Here is a 19349-nt window from a genome sequence, read left to right as displayed (position 1 = left end):
TGCTCACCCTCCAGAATAATATTAATTTAATGGGCATGCATGGTAGTTTCCTTACCTCACCCTTAACTGTCGTAACACATTCGTGTACAAAGCACATCGTTGAACACTCCAGGTTTATGGACAATTTGGGAACTTCCTACGCAGTTGTTGCCAAATCTTACATATGCGCACACCCGCTACACTTATTTATTATTCGCCAAATGACGTACGTGGTAGACGGCGAACGCGCCCATACGTACATCCTCGATAAAGAGCAAATGATGACGAATGCTCTGTGACTGAATTTATTTAATGTATCAAAGGAAATTAAAGAATTACCGCGCCCCCCCCCCCCAAACACACACACACTTTTTTTTTTTTTACACGTTGTCTAAATTGCCGAACACATATTCTGACAGCACTTTAAGGTTAAAAAAATAAAAATAAATAAATAAATAAATAAATAAATAAATAAATACACATTTCGCCAGCAGGAGGCGACATCGACGTTCCTGCCTCCATGGCTCTCCGCAACTTGGCCGTTGCTTCCGTTGGACAGCAGAGGGTGCTAGATGTCTACTTTAGCTAAATGCGTGTCATTTGTGCTAAAAGGCTCGAAACAGGTTGACTGACTGATTGACTGACTGGTCTTTAAGCAGTGAGTCACGGAACTGTTAAGAAATTAGGCTCGTGGGCTTTGTCTGCCAACTCAGCACCTTTATACCAGTAAACAAAACGAAAACAGTTGTTAGCTGTTGTGCTAAAGAGAGCAGAAAACAAAAAAAAAAAAAAATCTCAACGTACACGTTGCAAGGCAAACAACTTGTGTCACCACGAAGAGGAAGGCGTAGGAAGAGATTCAAAATCCAAGAACTTTATTTGGCACATGCGAACATTAAAAAATAACATTCACCATAAAAGAAAAGCAGAAAGAACGGTCTAGAATAACACTATTTACAACCATTTTTAAAACATACAAATACAAAAGAAGCACACGGATTTTATTTTAAATATAAAAGAAGAAACAATTCAAATGGCTCTTATATTGAAAAGAGCTGTGAAGACGAGAGACACTGGAAATAAGTGAAGGGAAAATGAAAAAAAAAATGGAAAGGAGGATGGAGGAACAGGATGGGATGGGGAAGAGGGGGAGGAGGAGGAGGAAACGGAGAGGGAGGAGCAGCAGCAGCAGCAGCAGAGAGGAGGCAGGCAGCCGCTCGCAGTCTGTTAGCTCGCAGGGAGAATAAGGGGCAGGAGCAGCAGCAGCAGGACAATGGACCGTCTCCGCCTCGGCTCCTAACGGACACGGCGCCGCTTCCCACTGCTGGAACCCGAGGTACCTGCCTGTCGAAGTCCCGCCATGACGGTTGTAGCCTACACGTTAATGTTTTAAGTCGCTTTGACCGGCGTCGGAGTGCGGCGGCTAGTCTGTGAGCAAACGGGAAGCTGCAGGAAGGAAGCAACGCAGCAGCAACAGCAGCAGAGGCGGCGGCAGCAGCAGCAGCAGTCACAGAGGCAGCAGGGCCTGTCGTCTGTCAGCCCTTCCTCCCTCCGGTCACAAACCGGCCGGTGACGCGGGATAAAACTGCAGCTCTTCACTGGCGCCCCGTCCCTGCTGTTTCCCGCCTGGGGTTTCGACAAAAAAAAAAAAAAAAGTGGGTGAATTCGGTGGTCGAACGAGGCGCTGTTTTTATTTTATTTTTTGAGGACGTGTTAATCTCGACTTGTGGGCAGGAACGTTAACGACGCCAATCCGCGGGCAGAAATCCTGCTCAAATTTAATTTCCGGGCTCTCGCAACACGGCTAAACACATTAGACGTCGTGAAGTGAGATTAATTCGGATGCCCAGAGGGGGCAAGTGTTCGGCGTGTAAGTAACTCACGAAATTCCCGTTCAATTGGAGTTAAAAATGCATTTTATTTTTTTTTGGTGGTGCACCCCGCCTGCTTTCTGAGGTGTATTATTTTGACGGAAGCGGCGCAGCACAGAGCACGTCAGCGTCACACGCAAATAAAACAGCTCCTTCTTCTTTTTTTTCTTTTTTTTTAGTAGAATTGCGCCATAAAATGCGTGGCACATGTACACCGAATGGAACACATACTCTTGGTTATCAACGACGTTTCTCGTCTGTCGCGCGGTCGGCCTTCGCCGATGACCCCGAAGGGCGACTGGACAATAAAAGCGCGTTTTCACAAAGGGAGTCTGGTGCCAACGCGTGCCGCGTATGCCAACAAAAGCGACAGCAGGAGCAGCAGCAGCAGCAGCAACAGTGTTGTTGTGCCTGCCTGCCTGTCTGTCTGTCTGTCTGCCTGCCTGCCTGCCTGCAAGATTGTTATCCGTTCGTCGCATGAAACCAGGGGTTGCCTGGGAAGTCTCTGCTCTTACAGATGCCGGGGCCTGCTGCTGCTGTTGCTGCTGCTGTTGTTGCTGGTGGTGATGGTGGTGGTGGAGAATACATGGGCTCATTGTAGTTGACATAATGTGCCTTCTGTTGGACACTGGCTTCGTGACGCACGCACACACGCAGATAGATTGCAGAGGATGCAGAGACTTGTGACTCTCTTGTGGACGGGCTGCAACAATACCAGCACCTCGTAGCAGCGAGACAAGTGCAGCTGCAGTGCACACACACACACACACACACACACACACACACACACACACACACACACACACACACACACACACACACTGTTGTTGTTGTTGACAGCATTTCATTTGTGTTTGCTATAATTTCTTGCTTCATCCATTTCACTTACTATTTTTTTTCAAAACCCAAGTTGCGCACTGATGTCTTATCGTGATGCATATTTGTATTGCTATATGTGTATAAGTGTAGGCACATGTGCATAGACATACTGTAAACATATATTTTTTTATAGCCTGTGGCGTTGGGGGGCCTCTGGAATTTTGAGAGCAGTGTGTTTTACGTATCAGTGTGATGTATGTCTCTGTTTATTTATATATGTGGGACCTCCTTGAACAAACAAGATGCTGCATCTCAAGAGGGCCATCAGAAAGGAATTGAAATTGAATTGACAGCATTTCATTTGCCAACACACAGAGGGTTGGACTTGCAGAGCTCGGTCGGGATACTCACTCACTGGCAAAAGGCACCTCTGGCCAGAGTAACCACCAAGAGTTAACACATGTCATTTAGGAAAACACAAGCTGGGGGTTGTGTGTGTGTGTGTGTGTGTGTGTGTGTGTGTGTGTGTGTGTGTGTGTGTGTGTGTGTGTGTGTGTGTGTGTGTGTGTGTGTGTTGGAGGCTGTATTTAGTGAAGGGAGGGGCCCCTCGGAGACCTCCCATCATTCGCTTTTTAAGTACGCGGCCGCTCTATCTCCGGGGGAAAATTCACCACTCAATAGTCATTTAGCTCCATACACAGTCAGGATGATTGCTGCGGGGTTCGGGCCCGTAGCGGTGTGCGCTGCCATGTTTGTGTTTTGAGTTGCTATTGATCCGATGGAGAGAGAGACGGCTCTGTTTTTGTGGGCCGTTTGTAGGAGGAGGAGAAGGCGGAGAGAGAGAGTGAGAGAGAGAGAGAGAGGAGTGGAGCTCCGCGCAGACGGTGCGGACTCGGAATTTAGTCACAAGCTAGTTTAATCGGCGTTATTAAAAAAAAAAAGTGCTTACATTCGAGAAAGGAAAATCAATGATGGGGCGGTGTGGGTCCGCAGCTCAGCACAGAGCGGCGATTGTCCCCGACAAGTCAAATGTCTGCGGGTTTCTTCACGTTGATGCGGCGTGAAAGGTCAGATTTGTTATTCTCAGAGCCGCCGCTGTAACGCGGAGCATCACGCAGCCAGATATTGGCACAGATGTGCTTTAAAATATCCCCCCCCCCCCCCCCCAAAAAAAAAAAAGCCTCCCGACCACAGTGGTTTGCAGTGTGACCTCCCCCGCTCTCCCTCCCCTCCCCTCCCAAAACCATGCAGGATTATGGGTAAAAAGCAGGAAACAGATGCGAGTTCCCAGAAAGGCACCGAGTCGTATGAAGAAATCTTGGCCGGTGCCGGCAGCCTATCTTTGTAACTGCGACTCCAGGAAGAGCGCCGACCAGCTCGACAATTTCAATTTCTCTCGCGCTGAACTCGGTGCAGTGCAGTGCCGTGCAGTGCAGTGCAGTGCGGGGTGTGTGTAGTGTAGCGCGTTAGGCATTTTAGTTCGATGTGTGTGTGGGAGACTGGCAACATAATCGGCCCAGCAATAACAGGAAAAAGCTAGGTGTGTGCGTGTTTGTGAGTGTGCGTGTGTGTGCGTGGCAAGTAGCCCACACAGGCTACTCGCCTCGCGTTGGGCTTCTGCTCGCTCACTCCAGCTCTCGATGCGATCGGTGTGAGAATGAATCTGTTTTGCAACGAGGAGTCACAAGACGCACTGCGATGCGCTGCGATGCGCGCGTTTGGATGCATGTGTCTCGCCACACACACACACACACACACACACACACACACACACACACACACACACACACACACCCGCCATCCCATAGCAGTCACTTGTGTTGTGTCACAGTCGGTGAAGAAAGAGGTAGTTTGCTTCCTGTCTAGTCAGCATCCACTCGGTTATTATTGGTGAAGAGGACGTCGGCTGAAGCTTCTGATGTTCTGATTCAGTTGTTGCTCATTACGATCGTACTCGCACTACTATAGCCTGACTCATAACGCGGTGCCTTTTGTCAATGTTGGCAAATTCACGGCGTTTGTCAGTGTTGGTGAATGCTTTTTTTTTTTTCTGGTTAAGAATTTTTAATTAGTCAGAAAAGTGCTGCCATATTCAGGAAATGCAACAGCTACTGTAAATGAAAACGACGGTGAAACTTAAAGGTCCTCTTTTGTGGCCATTTTCTGATTTATTTCTGTGTTTTTTTCCCCCCATCCCGGACTCCAGTTGAGCAGCCTCAGACTATTAATTAATCAAAAAAAAAACTCTTGATGAGGAAGCAGTCTGTCCATTTCTCTGTCACGTTGGTGCTGGAAGCGTGTTCCAGCTATCTTTGGGCGAAGCTAATCGCAGGTCCACTTCTTTTTTGGGGCCCTCGAGCCGAAGCGTTGGTGGTTTTTTTAATATCTCGCTGAAAGAGATGAGTCGTTCCTTTCACGAGCCTGGAGCGGGACGAATCTAAAGTAGCTATGAGGCAGCTTCAGAGGGCAGAGGGAAAGACTCGCTGCCCCGGTATCCTACAAGCTGTTTTATGTGCCCGTGTAACTCAGCCATCAGTTGACCCCTAATTTATTCTTTTACTCCTTATTTGCCCAAGGCTCCTTTTGGAAAAGCAGGTCAGTATTCAATCATTGCTGAATGCTGATTTATTTTCAACTATTTTGGGAAACTAATTACCCTTAAAGAAATTGGGAATTTTTCGCAAAGAAACATTCTTGCTTTATGGAATTATCGCTGCCCCAATTTATTTTTTCCAAGTTGAGTCAATGTAATGCTATGAATGCTAACTTCACCTTTATGTATTTAAACTAGGGGTGCAATTTATCGATTAATTTATTTTTGATCGATTAACGATTAATTGATCAGCGGCGATTTATCCTGAGAACATAAATTTCAAAATGAAAAATGTGTAAGGAACGCATTATTTAACCCTTAAATAATGTTGAGGGTCCAATGTGACCAATTCTTACATTAGAGAACAGTAAAAACACCCTAAACATTTATACCCTGAGTTGACTTCTAATGAGTTACATTCCAACTTAAAAAAAAAAGTTTAACTTAACTTTAACTTAACTTATTCTAGGTATACAGGTAAACACCACGTCCTTTAACAAAAAAACCCTGTGTGAAAAAAAATTCAATTAATTGCGACTAATTTAATTCAATTGATTAAATTCTTAATCGACAATTAATCAATATTCGATTAATTGTTAACATCTCTAATTTAAACTGATGTAAAGGGGGTGGTTCAAAATGTTGGACCTCATTTCCAAGTAAGTCAGTGTGCTATTTGTCAATGGACTAGTAACTCAGCTGCAACATAGTTCTACTTCCTGTTGGTGCTAGGGGTTAGCAGCGGTGGACTGATGCTGCCACTGCTGAGAGGCCAGTCTCTCAAAATGAAATGTGATTATTTCTAACTTTGCCCCATCATCACAGACATTTACACTGATAGTCTGGCGTTACGCCTCGGGTGTACTGTGGAGTGGGTGAGATTGGTTTTAATTAGCAGGCTAGCAGAAACCATAGGCTCTCGCTAGCCAAGCACCCTGCTAAACTCGAAGTGGATGGATGAAACGTGTTGAAATGGTCTCCACTGATAGATGGCGCACTGGCTTACATGGAAAATGAGCTCATGTGTTCAATATTCTGAAGCACCGCTTTAATAACCTACTTTGGAAAGGTGCTCTTTTGGCTGTAAATACATGTAACTGCTGCTTCCCTGTATTTCAAAGCCCCAGCCGTGCTTCAACACTTTGTCCTTACATTTACGCAGCATGAGCTCACTATGGGTTTTATCCATTTCCTTGAAACTTTCAAGAACCAATAATGACATCAGCGTTGGCGCTGGAAACCGTGGGTGAATAGACTTTGAATAGAATAGTTTGACTCAGATTCTGCTCTCTTTTCTCCTCATATTGATCCACAGAAAAGTCTTTGAACCGTTGCGGGTTTATTTTGTGTCATTGTGTTATTGCGATTTAAGCAGACTGAGTTTTCACACCTCAGCTGTGAAATTTCACACACATCCCACTTTCCAGGGCTGGTGGAAAATTGAGACGCGTCTTTGGCTGCGTCCACGTCTTATTAAGTAATCATCTGAGTTGGACAGCGCTCAGTGTGGTGTCGGCCTCAGCAGTGCTTGTTATATGAATATGGTGCTGCCTTGCTTTGGTTGCATCACCAGACCTCCTGAGTTCTTGTGATGCAAGAACTTTGTAAACTGTATTCAGTAAAATCAGAAAAAAAACAAGAATTCAGATTTTGCTACGACTACCATGGTGACTACCCGAGCTAACCGTTGCTAACGTGACTGTTCAAGACAAGGTTCTTGTTTGCTGCAGTTTGCAATGTGTATATATATATATACATACATATATATATATATATACACACGCTACTTTTCAAAAGTTTGGGGTCACTGACTCTTGATGATGATCCTGAATGCTCTGGGATCATTTATGAGTGCGCACAAGTCTGGGAACACTTAGCGTTTAATGAAAACCATCTCCAATGTCTAATTAAAAGTGACTGAGAGAATTCCAAGTTTGCACAATTCTGTGTGAACACACTAACAGTCGGCTGTTCTAAAGACCATGATGCTTTTATTTACTTTCCTATGGTTTAGCTCACACAACTTGGTGTGATTAGGATACAAACATTTGTTTGTAGAAACATTTACATTTTTAAACAAATTTTTTTAACGCGTTCAACTTGTGTAATTGGTGGTTGCATATTGCACACCTTATATTCATTCTCTAAAATCACATTCAATTAGACCTTCAAGGCAACAAGTGTCAAAGCCATCCCATAATATGTTCAGCACATCCTGACTGATTTTCCTGCACTAGTAATGTTCTTAGAGCATTCCAGTAGATCATTCCATGAAGCTGCTTATAAGTAAGTTCAATGCAGAAATGAGTCAGTGACACCCCAAACCTTTGACCATATATGTACATATTTGTGGTATTCTCTTTCATGAAAGACTGATGTGGGAGCCACTTCTACGTGTGTGTTTTGTCTTATTGGCTTAATAACGCCAAACGTTGGCTTAAAGACGCAGAAGACGACGTTGAAAACGGTCGCGGCGCAAATTGGAACGGCAGTCAGCCAGTAAATTAGGCTGTTTGTTTGCGCGGCGCGTTGATGTGCTCCGCGCTCGCGCGCAAAGTAAATTTGGCATTCAGGAGCGAGCGGCATTAGCCACGCGCACGCGTCATGTGAGGTCGCAGCGCATCAAGCCGTTTAATTGGATTATTTTCGCGGCTTCCGCGTGTTCGCGACACGCCGAGTGGCGTTGCTACGTCACGGTCCGTTTGGCAACACAGTGCAGGTGTCGCTCTGCGTTTCCGCCCCCAGATTGTGTCGACTGTTGCTGTCTGTCGTCGCTTTTTCTCCGTCGCTTTACTTTTCTCCCGGCAGCATGGGCTTCAACAGAGAGATTCGTGGATTCAAAAGATTTGTTATTTGTCACGTGCCACTTTAGATGGCAGTGAGATGTTGGTGTGGCAGAGGCCGACGTCATTTTGCATAAGAAGAAATAAAGAAAGTGTAAAAATAAATAAATAAATAGGATTTTTAAAAGTGGCAAGTGGCATTTTAAATACAAGTTTTACAAAGATACAAAGTTATACATATAAGGGTGCTAGAAGTGTTATGCAACATTATACAATATAATACAATACAATCTAATATAATTTAATATAATATAATTTGATATAATTAGTTTCAACCATTGGAATGCAAAGTATGACACTATACCATTTAGTATATAATAATACTATCATCAGTAACAATAATAATACCAGTAAAATAATAATACTGATATAGTACTGATTATGGTGCAATTGTGCTGTATGACATAACATAATAAACAGAATTACTTAACATAATTACATAACAAGTTACATGATTTTTTTTTTTTAAATGTAATATATAAGATATATAGGATAAAATAAAAGATGACACTAATATGTGATGTAATATATATATAACACAATACAGTAACTACATATGAATCTTCATGTTTATGAGTCTTAAGATGTGAAATAGAGCCTTAGTGTCGCGCTCTCAGTTTGTCCGGCAGTGGCCTTGGATGCTCCGATGCACCTTCTGAAGGAAAAGGACCTGCGGGGCTGGTGGTTATAATGGGGTCGTGATGTGTGTGTGTGTGTTTTCCGGGTTTTTTTTGTTTTTTTTTTAGAAACGACGGGGAGGAAGCCGCTGACATGAAATGTTTGTGGCGGGGTCAGTTTGCGCTGTTACCTCGCCGTCGTTTCCTCCCCACCGCTCCTGTGCTTGTTTTTGTTGTCGTTTGAAGAGCTGCATTGTTTGGTTGGAGGGGGGAGGGGTTGGGAGGAGGTTTGGGGTGGACAACAGCGCTCCCATCAGGGAACGCCGCTGTTGCCGTGGTGGCGCTTGTGGAACAATGTAGGACGGAGCGGAGCCGGGTACGTGTTGTGGAAGTTGGTGGCGGGCAGCCTGCGCGCTGATACTCAGCGTTTTCCCACAGATGCTCCCGTAGTTCTTCTTGGATTTGGTCGCTGTGGGTTTATTTTTTTTGCTGTTTTGTTTTTGTGGGTTAAGTTTATTTAGCCGGTGTTATTTCTCACAACCAGTTATGGGCGTGCCACAATTAAATTTAAATAAGCGAAAAAAAAAGGCCAAGAAAGGCAAAACTTGGTATTTGCTGGATAGGCCCGCGTAGCCAACTGAGATTTATTTGTTGCACCGACTGGAATTCTCAGATCGTAACCAACGTCGAAATATTATTCACTCACAAAGTTGAGTTCACGTTGGAGTGAAAATTAGCATAATAATGTCAAAGAAGTGCAAAGTGACTCCACTTCTTTAAGGTGGATGAAAGTTAAGCAAAATGCAACATTTGTGCCAAGGACGTAGCGGCAAAGGTCGGGAACACAACAGAGTTGACTTGGAGGAAATCCTGATTTGAATCGCCAGTGAAATTGAAAATTTTGTGCTGTGTGGCATTCTGTTTTTGTTGTTATTGTTATTTGTCGACTTGGTTTTAAAACATCAGATAAGAAAAAAAGAATAATTCTGGAACTGGTATCGAAACCAAAGTATCAAAATCATATCCCAAAAAATTGGAATGGTACCCAGGCCCATTGCTGGACATGACGGAAGGGACAGCAGCGAGGGTTGCTATGGCACAGACTGCGTGTGTCAAGGGAGTGGAACAGTGGAACGGAGGACCAGATAAGATTACGTAACGCAAGAATATTTATCATTTCGAAGCGATGTATAAAAGATCCAAACTGGAAGTGGTATTGGGCTAATTCTCGGATCCATGGGTGTAGACGAAGGGTCTTTGGGTTTGAAGGCCTTGTACGTTTGGATGTAAAGGTTTTGTTGACGAGTACATGCTCGCAGGAGGGCTACGTTTCCACATAGACCTAAACTGCTTTATTATATGTTTTATTTGTTGGTGAATTAAAGCTACCAATAGCAATATCCATAATGTCTTGCTTTCAAAGGTTGTCTTTGTTTATAAAGTTGCATCGTTAAACTACAGTGAGCTTTCCATCATTTCTCACCAACTGTTGTATGCATGTATGCAAGACAAGACTGTCTGTATTGCCAACTTAAATATCATGTATCCAACACCAGGATTCATTGCAAATGTAATAGTAGCAAGGGGTAGGTTTACCATGAGCCTTTGGCTTTTTACCTGTAGTTTTTGTTTGTATGTCTGTGACATCAATTCATTTATTCATTCAGTTCCGACACTGTGGGTACTTTTACAGACCGATGATATCAGCTGAATTCAAAGGTGACGCAGGGAACGCTTCATAACCGGGATGTTTGTCTCCATTCGTTTCAGGGGGTCTGGATACCAAAAGAGCCCCAGGATGGTGCCATCCTCCTCCCTGCCTCCGACTCGCCTCTCCGCAGGGGGCATCTGATTAAGCAAACATGATGAAGACTGAGCCCTCGTCAGCCGCGGGGGGCGACGGGACCTCCGGCGGCAGCGGCGGGGGGAGCGCCAACGCCAACCTGCGCAGCCCCTCGCCGCACCGCAACGCCTACCAGGCGGGGCTGGCCGCGCTCAAGAAGGCCACCGACCCGCCGGCCGCCGCGGCCAATGGAGGCTCCGACCCGGCCTCGAAGCCCGCCCCCATGCCCCGCCCCACGGGGAGGGGGAGGAAGTACGGATCCAACGTCCACCGCATCAAGAACATGTTCATGCAGATGCAGTCGCCGGGCGACGAGGAGGACGGCGCTAAAGTGATCGGTAAGTCTGCGACGCGAGGGCGTTGAAGTGGGGGGGGGGGGGGGGTTCGAAAGGTTTGGCTGCTTCAGAGGCTCACTAACAAATTGATGGCGGCCTGTCGTATATATTCATAACAATACCAAATAAGAAAATCAAATCCATGTCGTTCTCGTACGCTGATTGTGCTTTAAGGGAACATCCAGTTCTGAGCTGGACGGAACGCAGTGCATGTTCAGCATGAGGGTAAATGCTGCACTAAAATAAACTGCACTTGGACTTCAGACTGAGTCTCAGCGAGGTGTCCAAAAACCTTTTTCCCACCACTGTCTAAAGAAGAAAGAGAGACACACGGTGCACTGTGATCAGTCAGCTGGTGCTCAGAGCTAACCGCTTACTGCAGCCCTCCCACCGTTTACATTCCATTATCTAAATAGCCTGATGAGGACGCGCTGCAGCCCCCCCGGTCCGGCCGGGTCTACGTTAAGCAGCATGTATGGGTCTGTGGAGGAAAAGCTTGACAGAGTGGGTGCTGCTTATCATGCTAGAATGCCCGCTGCTAAGTTTCTGCAAAGCTGCGCCAGCCTGCCACCCTGTTACTGCAGGCAATGCTTTACTATTCGGGAGAGACGCAGATTTAAAAAAAGATCCAGGCTTTTTGATGGAGGCTTAGCCCAGACGCTTTCAAAAGGTCGTCCTGAGGGTGCAGCAAAGCTAACGTTAGCGATCACACGTTGCAGTCAGCAGCATGCTTTTGTGTCGTTTAAGACGATGAGTATATAGAAGTATAACTGAATGTGGTATACAATGAGTAGGTGTCAAACTCAAACACACAGTGGGCCAAAATTTCAAAATTGGACCAAGTTGTGGGCCAACATTATTTTTTGAAAAGAAAAAAAAATTCCAACATTTTTTTTTAAATGGACCCCAAACAACCTGAATATGGAAGAAGCAAAGCTTAATACTATACAATAAATAACTTCATATTACACACATGTAAAATTGGATTTCAAACCCCAAAAAATAATCATCAAAATAACTTAAATAATGTAAATAAAAATTGTATGCCTATTTTTCATTTGCAGCCTTCTGATTTAAATTTCAACAGTAAAATAAAGTCATGATAATGTCCGTCTATGGACATCCTATCCTGATTGAGCAGAGCATTCTGGGATTTGTAGTATTCGTGGTACATGTGCTGTACATGTGCTGGGCCAGCTCTAGTAGATTCAGATTCACTTTAGCTGTCACTTAGACGCACTGTTTAGGTACATACCTGTGAAAAACATATGCACGGACGCTCCAATACAATAAAAGAAAAAGAAAAATATGATCAGGAATACATGATAAAAACCCAAGACCTACACATGACACCTAAAAAACAAAAAAAAACGCAGTGATTTTGCATTGGCCTCATGGGCCCAATACAGTTACGCTAGGGGCCAAATTTGGGCCCATGGGCCAGAGTTTGACACCTGTGGACTAGACACTGCATTGCGAAGAACAACTTCCCGCCTTTCGACAAGACCTCTTCAGAATTTTACCCTTTACAATCTGATTTGAGATTGTTTTTGGTGGTTTGGGTTTTTTTTTTCCCCTCTCTGAATAACTTCTCACTTCCCTGTCGCCGGCAGGTAAAGAGCAGGCGGCCAAACTGTCCCTGCCGAGGGCGTCCAGCCTCAACGAAAACGTGGACCACAGCGCGCTGCTCAAACTGGGGGCCGTGGTCTCTGAGAGGATCAACCGCTTTGACTCCAAGCCCGGCGACAGCGCCGGCCTCTCCAAGCTCCAGGAGACCAGGAGGATCTTTGAGCAGCGCACCCTGCAGGTCAGGACGAGCGAGCGGCCAAATTGACGGAATTGATTGAAATGATTGGAGTGAATGAACATGGTTTCAATGTGTGCATCTGTGCGAGTCTTCCCTTTGCAGACCAGTCTAGGCTAGTGTTTCTCAACTGGTGGGTCACGACCCAATAGTGGATCTCACAGCTGTTATAATTGGGTTGCAGATTGGTGGGCAACCCTCTCTCCCCCTTTTTTTTTTATTTTTAAATATATATTTATAGAGAAAATGTTGGACATTTATTTTGCATGACACACAAATCAATCATTTCAATAATTCATTCCCTAGACATGATAGAAAGTGCGCTAGCGTTTTTGTTTTTGTGGAATAAATTTGAGTAATGTTGAATAAATTTGGGTCGCAAGTCGCGACTTCATGATGGGGAAAATAAATCAAGAAAAGAAAGCCCAGACCCTGAGACTCCACCAGTTGGGAACCGCTGGTGTAGACGGTTGACATTCCGTTGTAGCTCGCAGCTTGCTGCCACTGCTGAGGCCTGTTGGCGTTCCTCTGAGGCGGAGACCTGGAGGATGATTGCGTTTCTTTGATTAATGACTCCAGGCACGCTGTGGTGTGCACACCAATATGTTGGACTAGTTAGAAGGTCGCCGCTCCGTCTTCTCAGATGAGCCTCCGAACCTCTGAGAGAACCAAAACAGACCACGGACGCTGGTCTTGAACTGGTCTGAATGTTCCTCTGTTTCCAGAGATTGAAAATGTTGAGCAGGGCGGACGGGATCAAGAGTGAGTAGATCAGAGAACCGGAGCATGTTAGATGTCTTGGAGATGAAGCCGGGGGGGGGGGGCAGGCTGAGATGAGGTTGTAAGTGGCAGGCAGCAGGGAGGCCTGGAGGAAGAGCAGAGTTGAGCTTTATGGATGCTGTTAGTTGGTGTAAGAGAAGAGGATGTGCAGGGTCAGACGGGGGCAGATGATTGGTTGTCGCCGCCTCGACTGACCAGCATGTGCGTCCCCTGCAGGAGAAGCAGGCGGCCACCAATCGGATCCTGCTGAAGAAGGAGAGGGCGTCGGGCTTCCAGGACGGCCGCCTGGACGTGGTGGCCCACTTCAACGGGTCGACGGAGGCGCTGGACCGGCTGGACGAGCCCCCGGCCAAGGCTCCCCTCCCTGCGCCCGCCACCGTTGCCGCGGCTGCCGCGTCCTCGGCCGAGGCCGTCAGCCCCACGGTCAGTCAACTCAGTGCCAAGTTCGAGAAGGCCGAACCGCAGAACAACGTCTACCTCCCTCAGCGTCGGTCCGGCCCCGCCCTGGCGCCCAAACCCAAACCTCCGGCTAGAGCCGAACCCGCTGAGAGACAGGTGGGAGAGGAAGTGGGGCTTTCAAATTATTAATTTTTTTTAAAAAAATCGGGATTAAGCTCTGAATTCCCATAGTTAACTGTGATTAATCGCGTTTTGATTTGCATGTTTACAAATGCTGCTGTTTTATGGCCATATTTATGAATTTATATTTATAAAGCAGTTCTTGATGTCTTAGTGTCCTATTTAGGAAACAAACACAAAGAAAGGATTTCCCTTTTTGATCGTTTGTATTATTATTTCTTTTGAAATCTACTTATTATGTAGGCATTTTGTTGAACGAAACAAAACACGATCCTCATCATGAATCCAAAACAAATGTCAGGAGGATGTCAAGAACACTTTTCTTTTTAAATGTAAACAAAGAACCGAGAGGAAGAAGAAAACTCTATTTCTGTCCTCGGCCAAATCAAGCATCTTACGCGGTCTGCTCCAAAACGAAAGTGAAAATTAAAATTTGCACTTCCAGCATCGTGCATTATGCACTGGTAAGTGAGGGTTGGGGTGCGAGTGAAGCCCGGGTGCGGTCGTCTTTCTGCTGCCTACCTTGTTACACCTTGTATTCAATTAATCGCGATTAATGCTTTAATGTTTACGGTGAAAAATAAGAATTTTGCCGTCAAGGTTAAGTGTGTAATATCCAGAGATTTTGTGTGTGCATCAAGTAGTTACATTCTAGATTGCAGCGCCCACCTTCTCACCCTCCTTCCCCCAAGCTTGCCAGCGAACTACGGTGGCCTGCACACACAAACATCAATACCTCGTCTACCTTCTTCGTTGTTGGTTTATTTGGAGACGCAATAGTTGACCCTAAATACAAAACGCGCTGTCAGGCAACTGGGAGCAAGACCCTTGATCTATGTATATTCTCTTTCATATATATGTACAGTGTATATACATAAAACCAGATGACTTTTATTGTACTGTAAGTATACACTTCTTTTATGTATTCACGGGCTGTATATTAAACTTTTACGGTAAATCAAGCCAAATATAACACTCTGGACCCTTCCCGTCTCCCTCTCTCAGGCTAATGTGCTGCCTCCAGATCATGAGGACTACAAGGAACCAGCAGCAGAGCCAGTGGAAGTGACGGGATTGCTACCCAACAGCATAGCAGCGGAAGAGGGGGGCTCCAAAGAGTGGGACGGCTTCGGAGAACAACTTTCCACCCCTTCCATCACCTTGTCGTCCGACACGTCCTCCTCTAACGTCAAGCGAGAGCCGGCGGCGCCTGAGGCCGGCTACCCGAGCGCGGCACCCCCAGAGGAGGGTGGAGCCGACGAGCCGGAGGGCTCGCAGGGGTCAGCGGACGCCGGAGCCCGACTGGTCCAGGCCGAGGTTCACGCCTCCCTCGAGAACGGCGAGAAGGAGCCCTCCGGCTCCTCGCCCTCGTCGTCGGAGGAGAAGGAGGGCGAGTTTGAGAGGAGGGACGAGGAAGAGGAGGACGACGGCTCGAGGAAGGACGACTGCTCGGAGGGTGACCTGGTGGACATCAGCGCCTACAGCGGCCTCGGCGAGGACGACTCGGGGGGCAGCCAGCTGGACGACGAAGACGAGGACGAAGAGGAGGAGGAGGAGGAGGAGTACCATCCGGAGACCAGCTGCTCCGAGATGCCCGGCCTACCCGAGGAGGAGGAGCCTCCACCGGCCAATAGGAAGATCCAGTTCAGCACCGAACCCATTAAGGTAGGCTTAAACTAACTTCTTGTTTATCGATTAGCATTTTTAGCGATTCTACAGTTAGCCAAAATAGTGTAGACGCACATCAGGAAAAGAAAAACTGGCATAAATATTCCAATACCAAATATATTCAGACCTCAAAAGATTAATACAAGTTACCTTTGGCTACGATTACAAGAGGTGCTCAAAGTGGTGGCCCTCAGCTCCCAGACATTTATGTGTACAGCGAACTGCTGCTTGGTTAACATTTGCTACCTCAACACTTGAGTTGTTGATGCTACATTCATAAGGGTAACGCCACCTGTTGAGAAAACATTATCGTAATTTGAACTTCGAAAGTACTTGTACAAATTAAATATTTCTGCAAGTTTTTCTTTTCCTGATGTGCGTATACAATACATATACAATACAATACAATACATATAATGTTTTCAGCCACCCCACTCAAATCCCTTCCGTGTTCGGTCTGGCGCTCTGCTCTGCTCTGCTCTAGCAGGAGGAGCGATTCAGTCAGCCGGCCGCTAGTTTCGCTCTAGAGCTTTTCGAGCAAGTTATCCCTCCAGATACAGACGCGGACGCCCTTTTCTTCCTGTTTACGTTATCAGAGCGAGGAGATTACAGAGAACGGCGGCAAATGTAAATCCAGCGCCTTCAGGCTTTAAAGCAGATGTGTGGAAGCGCTTTGAGAAGAGAAGGCAAGTGACAATTTAGATAAGAGTCTGGTGGTTTGCAAACGTGAAATACTCTGGGAATACCACCAATTTACGAGAATTATCGGCTACCGTGGTTTATTTTTGATTTCCTTTTCAGCTCAGTTAATTCAGTCCAAGTCAATGGAACACTCACAGGATGACACCGAAATCACTCTGTCCCATTCAAATCTTTCAAGAAATTATCTTAGTGTATTGAATTGTATCGAATCGTATCCTTGGCTGAATATCGCGATATATATGGTATTGAGCCGATACGGTTTTCCTCCTTTTGGGATCGTCCTCTGGAAAAGCCTTGAGACGGTTGTGCCAGCGTGGAAATCTCAGTAGATCAGCAGTTTGTGAAACGGAACTGAGGTCACTTAGATCTCTTTCCTTCCCCATTCTGACGCTCACTTTGAAGTTTTAGCAAGTTGTCCCGACCGGTCGGTCGACACTGAAAACAGATAAGCAGTTTTCTTTAGATCTGCTCAGTTTTTCCACAGGAACATCGTGTACGTGTGAGGCTGATCCACTGGATCCCAGGGTGGAAAATAAAGATAGCATAATGTCAGAGGAACTCTGGAAGCACTATCACTCTTTAAGCGCATCCCATCTCTCAAGTTCTATTCTTGCATCTTTAAGCTCAATATTTTGGTCTCATGGCCTTTCGGGGCTTCGTCTTTCCCGCCGCGGGGTTCAAACTCGGCGCTCAGCGACCAGCTTTTCAGTGGGAGGCGGCTGAGCCACAAAGCACTAAAATAGCGACTAGGAATTGAGCGTAGCAGAGCATGGAGCTACCGTAGAAACCAGTGTTTAGCTGTGTTAGCTTTAAAGGAGAAATTGTCAAAATTCAGAATTAAGTTCATGTCAGTTCACATGATCCAGTTTTATATTGAACTACACGCCGGCGTAGTTCAAATAGCTCCACTTCAAGCAACTATAATAATAAGTTCTTTTAACAGAAACAAGAAATTTCTTTTACCAAGAAATATTTTTTTTAACACAAAAGTAAGAGGCATGTTATTCTAATGTAAGAAGTAGAAGATCTAGATATTTGTGTACAAATGTAGGAAGTAAAAGGTTGTCAGTGAAGAAGTACAGATACCTGAGTACAGTACAATGACACAGTATTGTGCTTCGTTACTTCCTACCTCTGTTGCCAACTCAAATATTGATATGCGATTAAAATATGATTAATTTGAATCAATTATTTACAAAGGACGTAATTACATGATTAATTACGGAGATTAAAATTTTGAAGGCCCTCTACACCCAATGTGTGTATGTATGTATGTATATATACACTGTATGTATATATGTATATATGTATACATATGTATATGTATCTATGTATTTGTATATGTATATATGTATCTATATATATATGTATATGTATATATGTATGTATATATACATATGTATATACAGTATATACAGTATATATATGTATGTGTATATGTATACATATATTTTATTTGATTTCTTCGTAATTCGTATAGTTTTCTTCTAGTTCTTCTCTGCACTGCATATGCTGCTCTAATAGTGCAAATTCCCCCAATGTAGGATAAAGGTATTCTATTCTGTTCTATTCTATTCTGTTCTATTCTATTCTATTCTATTCTCTACGTATTAAAAGCAGCGCTACCCAGCGATGCCTCAGGATGTCCTGCCGCCTCGGCCTTGTGCATTGTGCAACACAAGTGTTTGGGCTCAGTTTGAAAGAGGACGCGTGCGTGCTTGTTTCCTTTGCGACACACCCGACGCCCTACCTCGCTCTCGCCGCCGCCACCAGCTGGCGAAACGACGAGACGTGTCGCCGCACGTACCGGGCCGCGTTGTTATCGGCATCTCCCCGGAGAGAGGCAGTGGGAAGGCGAAGAAAAAAAGTTACTGTTTAAAGGCGAGAGGATTATAATGAGAACAAGCGAGCATTTTTGATGCCGTTAAGCAACGATCAAAAAGAGGTGGGGGGGGGGGGGAGGTGGGCGGTGTAACTGGCTGTGAATTACTGGATCTGCTCGCCTGGAGGCGATTTATTTTGACGTGCAGTTTGGTCAGAGAGGAATTCTTTACGTTTTGTCTTATGAACCAATCGCAATCATCTGCAGTTTTATTTTCATGGCACGTGTATGTCCATTGAATTGTATACGTTTTTTTAGAACTGCCTGTAGTACCATATGCTCTGCAAGAACGCCATTAAAAAAGATCAAGTATCTTCAGTGGGGGGGGGGTTTTGACGCCTGGTGCATTTGTGACGTACTGTGTCGCGCTAAGAATCAGACTCAAGTTTCCAAGTGCAGTTTATTTCAGTGCAGTCGCCAACATCCAGCCACATGCTGCGCGTGCACTGTTGCATCCAGCTCACAACTGGATGTTTCAGCAAGACGACGTCCCTCGAGTCCAAGAACTGCATAGAATTCAGATTTCTTCTTATTTTTTATGAACAATAAGCGTCAAAATCATTTCCATCTGATTGCCTGCCTCTGGTGCAGTCAAACCTAAATTCTCTGGCAGATTTTGAAAGACAATAATTGGGATTGAGTAAAATTTTCATTGTGTCCGAAAACGTTTTTCCCACCACTGTATTTTTCAAGGCATCTAAGAAAGACACAGAGTCTGAAAGTGCAGTAATGTTACAAAAGGGGCAAAAAAAAGGCCTTTGGAGGTTGTGGGGCGTTGTCACTGAGAATTATCGTGCCCTTTGTGACATCAGACAGGGCTGATTGCCAGAACTGAGAGGTGTTTTTTTTTTTGTTTTTTTTTAGCACAAGCTTTCAGCAAAGTGGAACAAGTATAATAATGATGGAGTTTTTTGAGATTTCAAATATGGACTGAGATGTGCACGATGGTCTTAAAACACTGGTAAAGTGACTTCTTACAGAACTTGGGACCTTTTTAAAAGCTGCAGAAACGTCAATCTGGAAATGAATTAACA

At 45.1% G+C, this 19349-nt stretch overlaps 1 protein-coding gene across 3 annotated transcripts in view; it reads left to right on the top strand.

Moving 5' to 3' along the window:
* Positions 1 to 1161: 1161 nt before the first annotated feature.
* LOC142892315 (neurabin-2-like) overlaps positions 1162 to 19349 on the top strand; it is a 37819-nt gene continuing 19631 nt past the window's right edge. Inside the window, exons 1-5 of one of the 3 annotated variants that reach the window (XM_076032365.1) lie at positions 1162 to 1315; positions 10493 to 10903; positions 12514 to 12707; positions 13701 to 13907; positions 15069 to 15728. In XM_076032365.1, the coding sequence (XP_075888480.1) occupies positions 10585 to 10903; positions 12514 to 12707; positions 13701 to 13907; positions 15069 to 15728 (1380 nt within the window). In that variant the 5' untranslated portion in view covers positions 1162 to 1315; positions 10493 to 10584. Of the gene's footprint in view, positions 1316 to 10492; positions 10904 to 12513; positions 12708 to 13700; positions 14040 to 15068; positions 15729 to 19349 lie in introns of all 3 variants that reach the window. The other 2 variants (XM_076032364.1, XM_076032366.1) reach the window with 2 other exon arrangements.

Source organism: Nelusetta ayraudi, unplaced genomic scaffold (genome assembly GCF_046127955.1).
Source record: "Nelusetta ayraudi isolate G7.1 ecotype Tasmania unplaced genomic scaffold, CSIRO-AGI_Nayr_v1 ptg000034l, whole genome shotgun sequence".
NCBI classification, from domain to species: Eukaryota; Metazoa; Chordata; class Actinopteri; order Tetraodontiformes; family Monacanthidae; genus Nelusetta; species Nelusetta ayraudi.
The sequence above is the reverse complement of the archived record's forward strand: the minus strand, read 5'-3'. Positions and strand labels throughout refer to the sequence as shown.